Source organism: Saimiri boliviensis, chromosome 21, assembly GCF_048565385.1.
Source record: "Saimiri boliviensis isolate mSaiBol1 chromosome 21, mSaiBol1.pri, whole genome shotgun sequence".
Classification (NCBI taxonomy): domain Eukaryota; kingdom Metazoa; phylum Chordata; class Mammalia; order Primates; family Cebidae; genus Saimiri; species Saimiri boliviensis.
The window spans coordinates 22977396-22997449 of record NC_133469.1 but is presented as its reverse complement, the minus strand read 5'-3'; the positions used below and the strand labels follow the sequence as shown (position 1 = coordinate 22997449).

The 20054-nt window shown below is 49.2% G+C and overlaps 1 protein-coding gene across 17 annotated transcripts in view; it reads right to left on the bottom strand.

Moving 5' to 3' along the window:
* Positions 1-530: 530 nt before the first annotated feature.
* Positions 531-20054, bottom strand: part of LOC120363169 (uncharacterized) — a 68831-nt gene continuing 49307 nt past the window's right edge. For 7 of the 17 annotated variants that reach the window (XM_074390800.1, XM_074390805.1, XM_074390801.1 and 4 more), the window contains 4 exons: positions 19661-19682; positions 15081-15160; positions 14594-14618; positions 13354-14321 (listed from right to left, as the gene is read on the bottom strand). In XM_074390800.1, the coding sequence (XP_074246901.1) occupies positions 14251-14321; positions 14594-14618; positions 15081-15160; positions 19661-19682 (198 nt within the window). In that variant the 3' untranslated portion in view covers positions 13354-14250. Of the gene's footprint in view, positions 4386-5047; positions 5271-9954; positions 11574-12219; positions 12258-13353; positions 14322-14593; positions 14619-15066; positions 19683-20054 lie in introns of those variants that run through there. The other 10 variants (XR_012515394.1, XR_012515396.1, XR_012515393.1 and 7 more) reach the window with 10 other exon arrangements.

Genomic DNA, 20054 nt, shown 5'->3' with positions numbered 1-20054 from the left:
TGGAAGACTAGACCTGGGCCAAGGGAAATGCCCGTCTGTGTGGGCAGAGAAAGACCACGATAGAAGATTCAGACAAGGCTGGAGGACACTGTGGGCCCCAAAGAGATTGATGATCTGCCCGCAGGGAGGCGCTCTCCCTCCCAGGCCATGGAAGGACCACACATGTGAAGATCCCCGTCTCGGCTGGGCGCGGCGGTAAAACCTGGCTGGGCACGGTGGCTCACGCCTGTAATCCCAGCACTTGGGAGGCCGAGGCGGGTGGCTCCCCTGAGTTTAGGAGTTTGAGACCAGCTGGGCCAACATGGTGAAAGCCGGCTGGGTGTGGCAGCTCAAGCCTGTAATCCCAGCACTATGGGAGGCCAAGGCAGGTGGATCATGAGGTCAAGAGATCGAGACCATCCTGGCCAACATGGTGAAACCCCGTCTCTACTGCACTCCAGCCTGGTGACAGAGTGAGACTCTGTCTCAAAGAACAACAACCCGTCTCTGCTAATAGAGAAATAAACAAAAATTAGCCAGGCATGGTGGTGTGTGCCTGTAATCCCAGCTACTCAGGAGGCTGAGGCAGGAGAATTGCTTGAATTCAGGAGGCAAAGGTTGCAGTGAGCAGAGATCGTGCCATTGCACACCAGCCTGTGTGACAAGAGCAAAACTGTCTCAAAAAATGTAAGAAATAAAAATAAAGATCCCCATCTCCCTTGCTGTTTCCTGGGCATGACCAGAGGCCTGGAGGCCCTGGACCCCTCCTGAGGCCTGTGCTGCTCTGACTGGTGTCTGTCCATCCGGCACCTTTTACACCTCCCTCCCCAGGCCTGAGAACTGGGGGGCGGATGTGGAAATGGCAGTCTGAGGGCAGGGGAAAATGAGAGGTCCAGCTCCAGTAGTGACGCAGGGAAGAGGGAAGTGAATTCTGCTTCCCCAGCCTTTGTTCCACTCAGGCCCTCACTGGATTGGGTGATGCCCGTCACACTGGGGAGGCTGTGTGCCCTGCCCACTGCCGTACATGCTAAATGCACCTGGAAATGCCCTCACGGACACATGTGGAACAGTGTGCAATCCGGGCATGCCGTGGCCCAGCCAGGACGGTCGACATAAAATCAGCTGCCACAGGACCACGGGGGTTGATGAGCAATTTCAGCTCGCTACAGAGAAACCTCGTGAACACAGAGGAGGCACCAATACTCCGATTCTGATTCACTTGCTCAAGTATTCTCCGCAGCTCACTCCTCACCCGGGGACCTTGCTCAGCGCATTGCGTAAGATCTTTTAAAAGGCAGCCACTGTTGCGGGGCCACTCAGTCGACAAGCCTAGAGACCATCCTGCAGGCCACACAGGCCAGGGCCTGCCGATGCACTGGCTCTGCACCACGCCTGGGGTGGGAGGGGGTTTCTCCCATCAGCCCTGCCAAGGAAAGGCTTTGTTATTGACTGTGGTCAGGACTGACAAATCACTCACAAGAGCCAGACTCAATTGTGATACTGTGTGACATGTGGCATCACAAATAGCCAAAACCAGGGACACAGACCACCTGAGACACATCATGCTGCTGCGTAACGTGCTATTGTGAAAGTAGATAAAACGTAAACGCCGTTGGGACCCCCACCAGATGCTTGAGCCTTGAGAGAGCTGTGACGGGTCTGAGCCGTACAGCAGAAGTTACAGCTTCAGCCTCCTAGATCATGAAGTCTCTCTTCCTCATTGTCCACGTTCTGTAAGTGGCCAGGAGAAAGCAGAGACCAGGCCTCCCCTTCTAGTTGCTGATTTGGGTCATGGATGAGCTGCGTCTTTTATTGTCCTGTACCTAACTCAGACGAGATGGTGTAAGAGATCCCACACCTCTTACATCTTCATTGTGGAAGGTTAAATATGCCTTTCTCAGAAAGAATACCGCGTTGACGAATGAGATTACTGCAACTATGCTAGCCTTGTGGGGAGTATGTTGAAACCCCATAAGCTTCCCAAACCTTATATATGTAAATGAGCTCCAAGAATTCCACTCTTTGGAATTTGTGTTCCTGATGGCTGTCGGCAAGGTTTGTGCTCAAATAAACTCCACATTTAACCATTTTTCCTGAAACTTGTTATTTAAAGTTGACAATATCATATGGCAGCCATGAGATGGCCTGCAGACGTGAGTCACACACCACTGGATGACACCCAACTGTATTAGAAAGCAACATTCTAAACGGTCACATGACCGCTTCGCTTCCCTCCACTTGACCAGCCCTGGGCGAGCAGCTAATGCCCTTGTCTGATAAGGGGCACCTGAGCTGGAGTGTCAGTGGCTTGATGAACTCAGTTTATAAAGCTTCCCGTCTGACTTACTATTGATCTGAGCCAGTGTCTGTGCAGCTGGACTAAGGCCTGGCTGAGGACGGGCAGTGGCTGCACCAGCACAGAGTGGACCTTTCTTCCTGTTCATTTCTTCCAAACCGAAGGTCAGCGTCTTCAGACTCCTATGGCATCCCGAGCCCTGCAGGGACAATGCACAGAGTCTCTTCTCCTCTTAGAAGGAACCCTCCACAGCTACAGCCTGGAGACCCCACCCCAGGACTGTCCCTGAGGACCACCCAGGTCCTCTTTCCAACCAAATGTCCATTCCTCTAACCTGAGGGTTCTGTCTCTTCTCACCACTCTCCCCAGCAGCACCCTAGATAGTAGGGATCCTGTCCTCATCCCACCACATTTACATCCATATCAAAACCCCAGTCTTTCCTTTACAAAACCAAAATGTGGCACACATACACCATGGAATACTGTGCGGCCATAAAAAAGAGTGAGCTCATGTCCTTTGCAGGGACATAGATAAAGCTGAAAGCCATCATCCTCAGCAAACTAACACAGGAACAGAAAACCAGACACCGCATGTTCTCACTCGTAAGTGGGACTTGAACAATAAGAACACATGGACACTGTAATCCCAGCACTTTGGGAGGCCGAGGCGGGTGGATCACGAGGTCAAGATATCGAGACCATCCTGGTCAACATGGTGAAACCCCGTCTCTACTAAAAATACAAAAAAATTAGCTGGGCATGGTGGCTTGTGCCTGTAATCCCAGCTACTCAGGAGGCTGAGGCAGGAGAATTGCCTGAACCCAGGAGGCGCAGGTTACGGTGAGCCGAGATTGTGCCATTGCACTCCAACCTGGGTAACAAGAGCAAAACTCCGTCTCAAAATAAATAAATAAATATTTTTTAAAAATAAATTTCCAGCCAGGCTGTGGAGCTTCAGAAGCTCTTACTCACACCTGGGATATTAACGAGGTCAGCGATCCGGCAGGACGTCCCTCAACACATAGTAACACTAAGTGTGCACCCGCCATGCAGCTAGTCCACTGTGGTTCCGAGACGGAGGGAAATGCGCAGGGGAAAGTCCTCACTGGTCACGTGGTGTCGGCAGCAACCTGGCCGCTCAGCACAGGGTTTAAACTAAAGTGTAGTTTACACAATGCTGATCCGCTGGAAGTAATGGAAGTGGTTCCTATGCACACGTGGATGAAATTAAATGTTTAAGTCTGAGTTTAAATCTTAGAAAAAATAAACCAGATGAGGCCTAAAGAGGAAAAATTATCTGCTTAAGAAATGGAAACACACTATGAATTCTCTAAGAATCTGTAGAGATGATTTGGAAGTCAGAGTGGAACCACATGATTTACAGTTGAGTTGGTGACTCAGAGATAGGAGAAAACATGATTTGAAATGGTGAAAAAGAAAAATATGAAAGAGAAGCCTTTAGGTGGCTGATGATGAGTGTTAATAGTGTGAGTAGACTCTGTGCTTCTGGGTCTCAGGAAACACTGACAGAAAGTGCCACACATGCTCTGCTGGCACAGCTGGCAGGAACAAGTGACCTCCCTTCAACCCATGCCCCCTTTATTTAGGATTCCCGGCTGCCCTGGCCCCTCTCTGACATCGTGAGCAGCTTCAGAAAGGAGGATCAGGACAGCCAAGGCTCCCTACCTGAGATGCCCCAGTGTGTCAGAGGCAGGAAGGCTTTGGGGTCTGAGGGCAGTGTGGAACAGTGAGGGACACTCTGAGATGGCCTCTCCCAGCTGGAAAATGACTCAAGAGCCTCCAGGGGAGTTTGGTCATCAGGGTGCCCACTGGGTAGGTTTGGGTGGCAACACTGACCTGCTAGGACACATCTTCACCCCACCGGGTCAGCTGTGAGAACTCAGGGCAGAGGGGCCCAGGAACAGGCGGGTCGCAGCTCTTATTTCAATGCAGTGGCTCTGCTCCCATGAAGGTTTTGGGAGATGTAAGGTGGCTTCGGAAAGCTCAGGCTCCACAGCAGAGTGTCAGGAAGCAGAGTCGCATCTGAACCATACCCGGGGCTCCTGTCTTTGCCCTCCTCACTCACTGTACAGAGGAGGAGGCACCTCACCTGGGGACAGGGGATCCACAGTCGGCTCTGCTCCATACACCTGCCCTCCTCACTATGCTGATTCTGACCCACAGTCCCTCCCCTCTGTCCAATTTAGGGTCTGTGGCCCAGGCAGGGCCGGCTCAGCCACCTTCAGCATCCGAAGGTTCTGAACAAATGCCACAGTTGTCTGCACTCAGGACAGCAGCAACACTGGCAATGCAGACAGCTGGGGCCAACATGACACATTCCTCACATTTACACGCCGTGAGCATTTTCTGTCACTGCGCTTTGTAAGACATTTCCTTAAAGGGGACTTTTGCTACGCCAGATAGTTTCAATACTTATGTAGACCAATGCTTTTTTCTCAAGATCAGTATTTTTGTGTCCTAAAACAACTATACATATATGTGTGTATATGTGTATACATAACTGTATACATATGTGTATGTGCATATATATACAACTAGGTGTATATACACACACATACGTATATAGTTGTATATATACACATACACACATGTATGTTCATATAAAAAACAGAATTGTATCTCAAAGTTCTGTTAAAAAAATGAGTGGCTTGATATTCTAGTGCTAAGGGATGGCTTTATTTAAAACATAGTTTCTAGTAGATTCCTTTAAAAATATTATAGCAGGGATTTCCAGATCCCCCCGACTCCCACCTTTTTATCATTTTTGACTATTTTCCAGAGTCTTGAATTCAATGAGGTGAAGGTGGAAGAAAGCGTTGAGAAAGCCAGTGGGTGCAGGAGAGCTGGTGTTGGGGGAGGCAGAGTGGGGAGGGATGCTCCTTTAAATGGAAGCTTCTGGAACCCGCAGAAAGCAAGGGTGAGGTGGGCAATCTTCCCGCAGAGCTATCAGAGAAAGGCTTTAGACCCAATACTCCTGTTCACAAACACAGACAGAGGCACATGTTTTCTTAAAACAATTATTTCTATATAGAAATAAAATAATAAAAAGGGGAAAATTCTGGTTTAGTTATTTCATTCAATTACTAACAAATAACTTATGAAACAAAAACTGTAAAAGTGGAACTCAAATTATTAATAATCAGGATATGTGGCTCAGATACAGATTGAGCAAAACAGCCACAGATGATGCCCCAGCTGAGGAAGATGCCCCCAGCCGTGGATGATGACCCTGATGCTCCAGCCGTGGATGATGACCCTGGTGCTCCAGCCATGGATGACTTGATACCCTACCCGTGGATGATGACCCTGATGCTCCACCCGTGGATGACCTTGATAACCAGCCGTGGATGATGACCCTGATGCCCCAGCTGGGGAAGATGCCCCTGATGCTCCAGCCATGGATGATGACCCTGGTGCTCCAGCCTTAGATGATGACCCTGGTGCTCCAGCCGTGGATGACCTTGATACCCTACCCGTGGATGATGACCCTGATGCTCCAGCCATGGATGATGACCTTGATACCCCAGCCGTGAATGATGACCCTGAAGCCACTGCCGTGGATGATGACCCTGATGCTCAAGCCATGGATGATGAGCCTGATGCCACAGCCGTGGATGATGACCCTGATGCTCCAGCCGTGGATGATGACCTTGATGCCACAGCTGTGGATGATGCAACAGCCGTGGATGATGACCCTGATGCCACAGCCGTGGATGATGACCCTGGTGCTCCAGCCGTGGATGACCCTGATGCCACAGCTGTGGATGATGACCTTGATGCCACAGCCGTGGATGATGACCCGGATGCCACAGCCGTGGATGATGACCCTGATGCCACAGCCGTGGATGATGACCCTGATGCCACAGCCGTGGGTGATGACCCTGATGCCACAGCCGTGGGTGATGACCCTGATGCCCCAGCCGTGGGTGATGACCCTGATGCCACAGCCGTGGGTGATGACGCTGGTGCCACAGCCGTGGGTGATGACCCTGGTGCCACAGCCGTGGGTGATGACCCTGGTGCCACAGCCGTGGATGATGACCCGGATGCCACAGCCGTGGGTGATGACCCTGATGCCACAGCCGTGGATGATGACCCTGATGCCACAGCCGTGGATGATGACCCTGATGCCACAGCCGTGGATGATGACTCTGATGCCACAGCCGTGGATGAATACCCTGATGCCACAGCCGTGGATGATGACTCTGATGCCACAGCCGTGGATGATGACTCTGATGCCACAGCCGTGGATGATGACCCGGATGCCACAGCCGTGAATGATGACCCGGATGCCACAGCCGTGGATGATGACCCTGATGCCACAGCCGTGGATGATGACCCTGATGCCACAGCCGTGGATGATGACCCTGATGCTCCAGCCGTGGATGATGACCCTGATGCTCCAGCCGTGGGTGATGACCCTGATGCCACAGCCGTGGGTGATGACCCTGATGCCACAGCCGTGGGTGATGACCCTGATGCCACAGCCGTGGGTGATGACCCTGATGCCACAGCCGTGGATGATGACCCTGATGCCACAGCCGTGGATGATGACCCGGATGCCACAGCCGTGGATGACCCTGATGCCACAGCCGTGGATGATGACCCTGATGCCACAGCCGTGGATGATGACCCTGATGCCACAGCCGTGGATGATGACCCTGATGCTCCAGCCGTGGATGATGACCCTGATGCCACAGCCGTGGATGATGACCCTGATGCCACAGCGGTGGATGATGACCCTGATGCCACAGCCGTGGATGATGACCCTGATGCCACAGCCGTGGATGATGACCCTGATGCCACAGCCGTGGATGATGACCCTGATGCTCCAGCCGTGGATGATGACCCTGATGCCACAGCCGTGGATGATGACCCTGATGCCACAGCCGTGGATGATGACCCTGATGCCACAGCCGTGGGTGATGACCCTGATGCCACAGCCGTGGGTGATGACCCTGATGCCACAGCCGTGGGTGATGACCTTGATGCCACAGCCGTGGGTGATGACCCTGATGCTCCCGCCGTGGATGATGACCCTGATGCTCCCGCCGTGGATGATGACCCGGATGCTCCCGCCGTGGATGATGACCCGGATGCCACAGCCGTGGATGATGACCCTGATGCCACAGCCGTGGATGATGACCCTGATGCCACAGCCGTGGATGATGACCCTGATGCTCCAGCCGTGGATGATGACCTTGATGCCACAGCCGTGGATGATGACCCTGATGCTCCCGCCGTGGATGATGACCCGGATGCCACAGCCGTGGATGATGACCCTGATGCCCCAGCTGGGGAAGATGCCCCTGATGCTCCAGCCATGGATGATGACCCTGGTGCTCCAGCCTTAGATGATAACCCTGGTGCTCCAGCCGTGGATGACCTTGATACCCTACCCGTGGATGATGACCCTGATGCTCCAGCCATGGATGATGACCTTGATACCCCAGCCGTGAATGATGACCCTGATGCCACTGCCGTGGATGATGACCCTGATGCTCAAGCCATGGATGATGAGCCTGATGCCACAGCCGTGGATGATGACCCTGATGCTCCAGCCGTGGATGATGACCTTGATGCCACAGCTGTGGATGATGCAACAGCCGTGGATGATGACCCTGATGCCACAGCCGTGGATGATGACCCTGGTGCTCCAGCCATGGATGATGACCCTGATGCCACAGCTGTGGATGATGACCCGGATGCCACAGCCGTGGATGATGACCCTGATACTCCAGCCGTGGATGATGACCCTGATGCCACAGCCGTGGATGATGACTCTGATGCCACAGCCGTGGATGAATACCCTGATGCCACAGCCGTGGATGATGACTCTGATGCCACAGCCGTGGATGATGACCCTGATGCCACAGCCGTGGATGATGACCCTGATGCCACAGCCGTGGATGACCCTGATGCTCCAGCCGTGGATGATGACCCTGATGCCATAGCCGTGGATGATGACCCTGATGCCACAGCCGTGGATGATGACTCTGATGCCACAGCCATGGATGATGACCCTGATGCCACAGCCATGGATGATGACCCTGATGCCACAGCCGTGGATGATGACCCTGATGCTCCAGCCGTGGATGATGACCCTGATGCCACAGCCGTGGATGATGACCCTGATGCCACAGCCGTGGATGATGACCCTGATGCTCCAGCCGTGGATGATGACCCTGATGCCACAGCCGTGGGTGATGACCATGATGCTCCAGCCGTGGGTGATGACCCTGATGCCACAGCCGTGGGTGATGACCCTGATGCCACAGCCGTGGATGATGACCCTGATGCTCCAGCCGTGGATGATGACCCTGATGCCACAGCCGTGGATGATGACCCTGATGCTCCCGCCGTGGATGATGACCCGGATGCCACAGCCGTGGATGATGACCCGGATGCCCCAGCCGTGGATGATGACCCTGATGCCACAGCCGTGGATGATGACCCTGATGCTCCAGCCGTGGATGATGACCTTGATGCCACAGCCGTGGATGATGACCCTGATGCTCCCGCCGTGGATGATGACCCGGATGCCACAGCCGTGGATGATGACCCTGATGCTCCAGCCGTGGATGATGACCCTGATGCCACAGCCGTGGATGATGACCCTGATGCCACAGCCGTGGATGATGACCCTGATGCCACAGCCGTGGATGATGACCCGGATGCCACAGCCGTGGATGATGACCCTGATGCCACAGCCGTGGATGATGACCCTGATGCTCCAGCCGTGGATGATGACCCTGATGCTCAAGCCGTGGATGATGACCCTGATGCCACAGCCGTGGGTGATGACCCTGATGCTCCAGCCGTGGGTGATGACCCTGATGCCACAGCCGTGGGTGATGACCCTGATGCCCCAGCCGTGGGTGATGACCCTGATGCCACAGCCGTGGATGATGACCTCGATGCCACAGCCGTGGATGATGACCCTGATGCTCCCGCCGTGGATGATGACCCGGATGCCACAGCCGTGGATGATGACCCTGATGCTCCAGCCGTGGATGATGACCCTGATGCCATAGCCGTGGATGATGACCCTGATGCTCCAGCCGTGGATGATGACCTTGATGCCACAGCCGTGGATGATGACCCGGATGCCACAGCCGTGGATGATGACCCTGATGCTCCAGCCATGGATGATGATCCTGATGCCATAGCCATGGATGATGACTCTGATGCTCCAGCCGTGGATGAATACCCTGATGCCACAGCGGTGGATGATGACCCTGATGCCACAGCCGTGGATGATGCCACAGCCAGGGATGATGACGCTGATGCCACAGCCACGGATGATGACTCTGATGCCACAGCCGCGGATGATGACCCTGATGCCACAGCCGTGGATGATGACCCTGATGCCACAGCCGTGGATGATGACCCTGATGCTCCAGTTGTGGATGATGACCCTCATGTGACAGCCGTGGATGATGACCCTGATGCTCCAGCCCTGGATGAATACCCTGATGCCACAGCCGTGGATGATGACCCTGATGCCACAGCTGTGGATGATGACCCTGATGCTCCAGCCATGGATGATGATCCTGATGCCACAGCTGTGGATGATGCCACAGCCGTGGATGATGACCCTGACGCTCCAGCCGTGGATGATGACCCTGACGCTCCAGCCGTGGATGATGACCCTGATGCTCCAGCCGTGGATGACCCTGATGCCACAGTGGTGGATGATGACCTGGATACCACAGCCATGGATGATGACCCGGATACCACAGCTGTTGATGATGACCCTAATGCCCCAGCCATTGATGACGACTCTGATGCCACAGCCGTGGATGATGATTCTGAAGCCCCAGGCATGGATGATGACTCAGCTGTCGATGAAAGCCAACAGTTGTTTTCAAGAAAAGTCTAGTACACAAGTCATTAGAGAGATTTATCAAGAAAAAGAGGAAATCACAAAATTAATATCAGAAATTAACAAGAAGACATAACCACAGAGAGAGCAGAGATGACAAAACAGTGAGTGGACAGTCTGAAGACATAACTTGTTTTAAAGCATCGTTTTGTTTCACTTGGGCTGGTGGCCATACGCTGCAGTAGCCGGCCAATAGTGAGAGTCTCCTCATGGAGGAGGCTTGGGTCGAGGCTGAGGGTCTTCAACCCGCATGCTCAAGCGAGTTCCCACAAGGGGATGGAAACCAGACTACCGTCCAAATGCTGCACAGAGTTCCTGCCTGTCCCTCTCCTCACCATTTTCAGCTGGCAGGGCTTGAGCATTTTAGGGCTTGGGAAGATACTACTACTAAATCTACTAAAAGACACCACCGATCCTTATGTGCTCTGGCCAGCTGCTGAGCAAATTAACTTCACAACAGAAGTGGGCCGCACTGGCCCGTGTGGTCCCCCAGTCCTCTTAGAATCTGTGGGCTTGGGGCCAACTGGAGGGTGGATGGTGGGAGGAGGGGGAGGATCAGGAAAATAACTGATAGTAGGCTTACCATGTGGATGATGAAGTAACCTGTGCCGCAAACCCTCATGACACACGTTTACGTATGTACCAAACCTGCTCATCCTGCACAGGAGGTTCCCCTGAACTTAAAAATTAAACAGAAAAGGATCCGTGAGCTGATCCAAACACCTGGGGATCTTTGTGCTTTTCACACTGATGACTATGCCGCTCTTTGGGAGATGTGCCTGTAACTGCCCTGGGTTGTGTGACCACGCAGGCCACTTTATAACGATGGGCAGTGTCTGGGACCTCCTTAGGGCTTATACACGAATGCTGGACTCCCTGCGTGGTGGCGAACACCCCCTGACTAAGAGCATGCCAGCAGCTGCCAGTGTCAGCACAGGGCCACACTCCTGAGCAGTGAGGATAATCAATGGCTCTGGTGAGGGTGGAGGATTCACTGTACAGAGTAGAGTGGGGCTGGATTTTATTTTTTAGAAGTGGACACTGGCGAATGGGCTGTGTAAACGGGAAGTCTCTCCTGAGAACACACACTGCCTCGCCTGCACAGAAGCTCCACGTTCACATCACATGACGCAGCCTCACACGAGACACCGCCAATCCTCACGCACCCAACTCAGTGCCACCCAACAGGGAGCACAGCTGCGGCCTCAAAAATGTGGCCATGATTTTTCCCTGGGGAATTCAGGTTTTTACAAAACCCTTTCACTATGCTTACTCCTATCACAATCCCAGAATCAGGGTGGCACTTCACATTGAAACCAGCTTTTTTTTTTTCTTGACAATGATTCCAGAATACTTACCAGAGTCGCACTTCAGAGGGAACACCGGCACTACCTGCAACGCAGAAACAGAGCTTTATGAGTGGCACGTCGTGCTGCGGATTGTTTGCACAACGTTCTGTTTCTCTCAATGAATACTGAAAACCTGATCAGAAACGTAGTCAATTGCTACAGTAATCAGAACAGCATGGTACTGGTACCGAATCAGAGACATAGACCAATGGAACAGAACAGAGCTTCATTGGACAGGACAGAACGGGCGGCCACAGAGCCCTGGGACAGATGTTTTGTCCCCGCAACACAGCAGGGAGCACACTTCATGGCGTGCTGATGCTTACTGAATGGTACAACTGAGGACTGGGTGATTCTGTTTGACACGGCAAGTCTACTTCGCCGCGACAGGCAGTGCAGCACGTTAGTTTACAGATTAGCCTTTGGTGTTAGAGAGATCCAGCTGTGGGTGTGTCTCGTGAATAATTTACTTACCTGAGACTCACATTCCTCATCTGTATAATGAATAGAACCAAACTAATAATGCCTCAAAGTGATTGTGATGCTTGAAGGAGGCAACATAGAGAAGTGACCACATAGTATCCAAGACTCCAATGTGCATCAGTCATCCTTTTCATTTTAGTAACTTAAGCAGCCGTTACTAAGGACAGTCATGCGGCACAGTGACATTTTGATCAATGATTACTTACATGGCTGGGGTCAGACGGGCGTACACGAACCTACTGGCCTGCATCATTAGATTAAAACAAAATTTTTGGTTAAACATTTTAAGTAAGATGCTATACAAATGAAAGACTAACCACAGTGATGGAATTTTTAGGAAGAGATGAAACTAAGTTCACAAGGATTTGGAGAAATGTCTCCTCACATATGCTGCTACAGGAGCATGAATTAGCATCACCATTTTGAAAAATATTTGGCACTATTCACGACAATAAAAGATATGTTCCCTTCTAACAATCTGCTTCAAAGAAATGAGTGCCAGTTTATTCCAAAACCATTGACCAAAATACTCAAAAGCAACAACTTCTCACAGCCATACTTATTTAAAAACAGAGAAAGAGGCCGGGCGCGGTGACTCAAGCCTGTAATCCCAGCACTTTGGGAGGCCGAGGCCGGTGGATCACGAGGTCAGGAGATCAAGACCATCCTGGTCAACATGATGAAACCCCGTCTCTACTAAAAATACAGAAAATTAGCTGGGCGTGGTGGCACGTGCCTGTAATCCCAGCTACTCAGGAGGCTGAGGCAGGAGAATTTCCTGAACCCAGGAGGCGGAGGTTGCGGTGAGCCGAGATCGCGCCATTGCACTCCAACCTGGGTAACAAGAGCAAAACTCCGTCTCAAAAAAAAAAAAAAAAAAAAAACAGGGAAAGAAAATTCGATGTCGATCAACAGTAGAGTGGATAAACTGTACTACGTGACTACGGTGGAATGGTGTGCAACAAGGAAATGGAAGAACTACAGTTACACTTACGAACATGAATGAATTTCAAATCACAATGGGAGCCAAAAAGCCAGACACCGAGAAACACATACTGACTCATTCTATGTATAACGGTCCAGACCTGGAGAGGTCTGAACAAGGCATTAGCAGTCAGAGCAGGTCCCTTAAGGGAGAAGATTAAAGGAGGAGGGAGATTTCAGGGAGGGACAGGGATGTCTGCACTTGTGCCATCTCACCCTCTCAGACGTCAGGGTCCCAAAAGAGGGTGCTGGCAATATTTAGGTGGTTCAAAGGTGACATAAAGAAAAGCATATGACAGACAGCAGCAAACTCAGGTCTTTAATGAAGTGCCCCAGACTGGATAGAGGGTGCCCACTTGGTTTTGTATCTTATTATGTAAAATGAGGATCCTCCAAAGAGAAAAATGTCATCCATAGCATGGACAGAATTACGTGCTATCAGCACATTTTATCATAGGAGTTTCCTGCACAACTTTTAGCAATCTGTGAATAAAAGGTCCAGAACTTAACTTGTAAATATCAACTTAGAGAACAATGGAAGCCTGATTTTTGAAGACAGCAAACAGTGGAATGCCATCTTCTGTGGGAAGGAACTCTTGGTTTCCCCAAAAATGAGAGAACTGGAGAGAAAGAAGCCTCATCTCAGAATCCGTGGTAGGGGTGGGAAGTGGAGGCTACAAATGTCATCAAGGTCAGACTTCTCCCGCCTTCCCAGGAGACTGGAGATGTGCCAGCGGGCCCAGAGTGAACATTCACTCTGCCACCCACCCCTGGGAGACCCCTTTAAACCCACAGAGAGGACAGAAACATAAATGTGCTGTAACAAGTCTTAAAAGTTTAGAGGGTGATTATCAATTTCCCCTTGGCACAGAGCAGAACTTTTCTCTTAAGTTCAAGTAAATGCCTGTGAGAGAGATGTTCCCACAGATTCCTTCCTTCCTTTACAGGTGACACTCAATGCCCAGCCCCGCATCCCTTGTGCATAATCCCAAGGAGTGCTGATTAATCCAAAGCAAAGGTTTTGATGTTTCCCTGGGCAGAAAAGAGCAGGTGTACTGCAAACATCATCTCTAATGAACACAGCACCCTCACAGCCCAGAGACAGTTCCTACCTTTATGACAACAAACTTTGAAAAGAACAAACCCAACCTCACACACGTTTTCATTTTCTTTCTGATTTCATACCCCCTTCTTCAGCCCCTCAAGCAGCAGGGATAACCTGAAGGCTCTCAGGAACCCTTTCCCATCAGGTCCTACCTGGAAAGTAGTTCCCTACCTTGGGGGTCGTCTTCAGTGAGCCTGAAGTCGCTCCCCAGAAGCCAGCCTTTAGAAACAAAAACATCAGGACAAGTCATTAGAAAGAGTGACTCACCCACGCCTCTTCCTCCAGCTGAAGCCACGCTGCCTCACACATCATTCCCTGGTCTTTGCTCTGGGTAGACAAACCTTCCTACAGCCTCTCTGGCTGGAGTTCTATATTGGTCAAATCACTTTCTCTCAGGAGACCCCCAATCCTCCTTCCCAGCGGGATCCCAGTATCAGGTTTCTATACAGCAAGTTGGTCCCTCATGAAGTGAGTTACTTCATGGTACTTACTTCTCACTCTCTCCTGGGATAGTTTCTGCAATTAAACAAAAGAAAACATTATGAGGATGAGATTCTGCAGTGCCCTTCACATAGAGCTGTTGTTCCCTTGGCAAGGGTAGAAAACCAGAAGCGGGACAGTGGCTGAGCCACAGGTCAACAGCCCCAAAACCATGAGGATGCTTATGGAAACATAAGATCTTTACTCACAGAACTCACCTTTAAAGTGGATTTAACGGGCAAACACACAATGTTTAATCCAAGGAGGAAAACGTGTTCAGGACAGTGCCTCTGCATTACAGCCCATAATGGATGCTGCCACTTGAAAACCTCCCAGTGTACTGCATGTTAGTTGGGAAGACACTCCGACTGAATTGCAAACCCACAGAGAATTGCATATGCTGTACATAATGTACAATTTCAGATTTTCATATCAAAATTAATTGAGAATAAATCACAAAAGCAAATGTCTTTAGAAGACAAAGAAAAGGAGTCTTACGTAGAAGCTTTGCTCCTCCAGGTCTTCTTCCTCTTCCCAGGATCTGAGTCCGACCGTGCTCGCCTGGTCATCTGAAGACACTGGAAGGACACAGAGGAAAGCTCAGCACCCCGGTGGTTGGTGGCTGTGAGTCACTCAGGGAGCTCTGCTGGATGTGGGGTATGGAGCTGGGTGATGATCAAGCACGGACTGAGTTGCTGCTGGGCCGTCCCCCTGGGTGGAAGAGGGCTGGCCAGGGAGGGCAGCAGGAAGGAGATGAGACATGGAGGTCTCTGCCTCGTACTGGAGGCATCACGCAGCAACACAAGAGTCAACCGAAAATGAAACTCAAAGGCACACTAAGGTTCAACGGAAGAGTGCCCTTCTGCCTCTCACACGTTTTGAAGCTCTTTTAAACAAACAGCCCATTCGAGACTATGTCAGTACTCTAGGACCCAATCACGCGGGTGCCAGATTTAGCATCAGTTTTAAAGATGCATAATAAAAACCTGGGTCTACCCAGCCCCTTATCTGAACCCAGAGACTTTCTTCTATTGATTCCAGGTTTTAAAACGCTTTCAACCAATTGACAATCAGAAAATCTTGAAATCCTTCTTATGACCTGGAGCCCCGACCTTCTCCCACTTTCCATGGTCCTGTCTTTCTAAACGGAAGAAATTGACATCTTGCATGTATTAATTGATGTCTTATGTCTCCCTAAAACATGTAAAAACCAAACTGCAGCCCGATCACCTTGGACATATGTACTCAGGACCTCCTGCGCTGTGTCACCAGCATGTCCTTAACCTTGGCAAATTAAACTTCTAAATTGATTGAGACCGGTTTTAGATAACTTTTTGGTTTGCAATGTGTAATCATGGTGGGGTTTATTTTGTAGAAGAGGACACTAGGGATTTATTGTGTCAAACAGAAGTAACAACAATATTTATTTATATGATTTACGTCCCAAGAATATTTTTCCATTTATGGATTCACATAAAGGGAAATGGCTGTCAGATAAATGGCTGTCACTGCAGTTCTGTTTTCTAGACTTTTCAAACCTTGAATAAAAGCTAAGTTGAAGAGACAGATGGATTCAATTCTGGGCAAAACAGTCTATTGTAGTTATGTACTAAACTTTTGTTACAGTCGATGATGGAAGAATCAAAAATACTGGAATTATATTCTATAGAACAGCTGGTGTCAATCACGCGAGAGTCCCTCTTCAGTCCACCTTTCCTTTGTCATGCATGTGTAGTAACCGTCTAGGGAGGATCCTGTCTTTGTACTCGCCAGTCCGTTGAGCATAGTGTATCTCAGGAAGGGAGACATGGGCTGGATGCTGACGTGTTGCAGTGCGGAGCTGCAGTGAGTGTGGTCAACTAGTAACCCAATGCTTTTTTGCTGTCTTAATTGTCATTGTGTCTAATGAAGGTAGTTTGCAGGATTTGATCATTTCTTGGTCTTGTGGTGATAAGAGTTTTCAACTGTCTCAAAAAATATCTCATTCATCTTATTTGTTTGGGGCCAACTGCTGAGGAATGTTCCCAGCATTGAAAGGAGTTTCTCAATATTTCTAAGTACTGCTTCTTAATATTGAGAACTTGCATTTGACCCTGTTGTCAGAGGCATCTGGGGCAGCTCTGTATTATTCACACCAATGGCTGTGCCATATCCTGCAGTTACATTCACTGTTGTCTGCCCTAAGCCACGTGACTGCTGCAGCCATCTTGGAATCACAGACAGTGTTTGGGATCTCCGTAGACTCATGTAAATCTAGGACTAGCATGTGTGAGGGAACCAACCTATGGCTACCCGTGATGGCAGGGTTGAGAGCCATCCTCCTCAGGGTCAGAACCGCAGTTCAACAATTCATTATCAATTCAGCGTTAGAACTATATCCCTAGGTTCGTATCTTGCTTCCTTCCTTTAGGGGCTTAGAAGCAAGGGCACATTCATTAGCCCTTCGGTTTCTCCATTCAAGGAGTGTGTGGATCGTAAACAATCACGGTTTAGGTGAGGTCTGTAGTGACAAAAGAATGAGACATGAGTGTCAAAAATGCTTTTAGTGACATCCTGATTCCACACAGTAGCTACTTCTGAAAAAAAGAAACAATTTAAGTGCATGTTGTCTACAAAATGAGCCAGTGACCTGATGAAAGACAATAGATACCTGTTCAAATGGAATGACCACCAGTTTACGTGGGGAGGAGAATTACCTACCATAAAGGAAGGTTCTAAGCATGTGATAGCATATCCTGTAGGATTTCTTTCTCTTAAATGAAAAGTGGCTCCAACTGAGGCTGCTGCCAAGTTATGGAGATGACCGTAGCTTAGCCTTGGAAAGTGCTCAGGATAATGTCACAGGAGACCTGATTTGTGCATTCCTTCCTTCTGAGGAGGGTCACAGGTTGGGTGAAAGCATATTATTCATATCTCTGTACATAGGAAATTTTGCATAGTCCACAAAAGTATGTTTAAAACTATGTTTTGGTAAGTAACCTGGCCTAGACACAGATATTATCAGTATGTACTTGGGAAAACTTGTGATGTGAGTAGAAGCAACACACTCTCAAATACTGTGAACTAAACATGCATTCAGGCTGATGTAAGGAGGGACGCCATGGGAACAGCAACATTAGGTTTCTTTCTTGTGCATTTTCCTTCACACTTCCACATTCCAGATTCACTTCAGATTCTGAAGTCTAGAGTTTAAAAGATAATTGATGGTGGAAAGACAGAAGCACAGGAGACGTTCCTATATTCTTCCAGTTAACGTGAAAAGGGAAGTTAGGTGTGCAGAATCTAATCAGAAATACTGCATTTTACTCTATGGAAAAATAATAAATACAATAGCATGAACAAAGAATTAAAACTCTAAATTACGGAATAAGTAGGCAAAGTATTTCTTGAACAACCTTACTACACCAATTGGAAGGACACCATTCAGTAGGTGAATATGAACAGACCTTCACAGTAACAATATACTTGAGAAGAGAGGTATGAAGCTGACAACTTCTTTGACATTCTGCATATGGAAAATCGGAGACAGTCTACAAGAATGCTATTCATGCTAATAAATTCATTAAAATTGCAGAGTACAAGGTTAACACTCAAACGGCAGTTGTGTTAATATGCACTCAATATAAACAATCCAATAGTAAGATTACAAATGTAATTCCATGGATAGCCTCTGAAATCGTTAGATACTTAGAAATAAATCTAACCAATGAGATGAAATACTCATAACCTGGTAAGAACAGAATGTGACTGAAAGGAAGTAGAGAGGGTACAAATAAATGAAAAGGCATCCCGTATTTACAGACAGGAAGACAAAACCTGACTAATACACAAGACTACAAAATGCCCCAAAGACGCACAGCAACTACTATCAAACTGGGAACAGCCATGTGTGTAGAAATGGAAAAGACAACCCAGATTTTTTTATGAATTCTTATATGTCTCAAATAATCATAATAATGTTGAAAAAGAATAGCGTTGGAAGATACGCATTCATGAGACTGAAATCTAGGAGAGGAAAAGATACAGAAATTCAGACAGCAGAGTCCTAGCATGGGGGCACCCGTTAAGTACTGGAGATACGGAATAGAGAGCCCAAAATTCAACGCATGCACACACAGTCAACTGATCTTCAACAAAGGTGCCGAGAATACACAATGGGAAAAGGAAGGCCTCTTTAGCAAATGACGGTAAAACTCCATATTCTCATTTAAATAACGAAGTTGAGCAGTGTGCTCAAGGCTGTGCTTCTTCCTCCATTTACAAGACACTGGAGCTCTGCAGTGAGCCCAGAGCGAATCTTCATCCTGTCCCCCATGCCCAGAGAGAGCCCTTGATATCAGGAGTAAACAAGCAAAGACAGACAAATGAATGTGCTGCCATGAAACCTAACCGTTCAGAAGGTGAGGATCAGTTTCTCCCAAGCATCTGGGCACACTGTGGAAGAACTGTTGTCTCCAGGATTAAGTAACTGCCATGACAGAACTGTGTCCCAAACCAAAGGCTTTAGCATTTTGCAGTGGCAGAGGCAGAAGAGAGGTGTCCTCAGAAAGACCATCTTTAAATAATAAAGCAAGAAGAGGTGATCACAGACAGGCACTCACACGTCTCACCACTATGACATTAAACTCTGACAAGAACAAACCTCGTCCATGTTTTCTTTCTCTTCTCTTTCTACATGCTCACTCAGCCTCCCAAGCAGCAGGCGGAAGCTGAAGGCTCCTGGGAACCTGCTTTATTAGATTCCACCTGTCATCTTGTTGCCTACCTGGAAAGGCATCTTCTTCACTGTTGAGACTTTCCAGAGTCCATTCTTCAGAACCACCAACATCAGAGTAAGTCAGAGAGAGGTGCACTCACTTCCACTCCAGCTGAAGCCACGTCGGCTCACACAACATCCCCTGGCTGGTCCTCTGGGTTCACATGCATTCATACAGCCCCTCTGATCAGAGTTACACACTTGCACAATTATTTGCTCTCACTAGACTCCCAATATTCTATAACCGGAACCCACGTCAGGTTTCTATATATTAAAACCAGCAGTTTGTTCCTCAGCAGGTGAGCTACTTCAGGTTACATACCATAACCACGGAGTGATGAACTCTGCAATTAGACAAAAGACGACGCTATGAGGATCAGATTAATTCTTCTGCACCCCGCCCCCACCCCCCCCAGATCTGTTAGTCTCTTGATGACCTCGGAAAACTAGTTGTAAGACAATGGTTGAGTCAAAGGCCAAGAATCAAACATGCTAGTGTAGAGGACACCTGTGGAAAAGACAAGCCCTTTCCCACAGAATTTATCTATGAAGCTGATTTCCATTGGCAAATACACAGTGCCAAAACCAAAGAGGAAAACTGGTGCTGAGGAAAATTCCTCTGCGTTACAGTTGATAATGGATGCTGTCATTTAAAAACATTCCAATATATCATGTATCCGATGGGAAGACACTCCCACTGAATTCCACCCCTACAA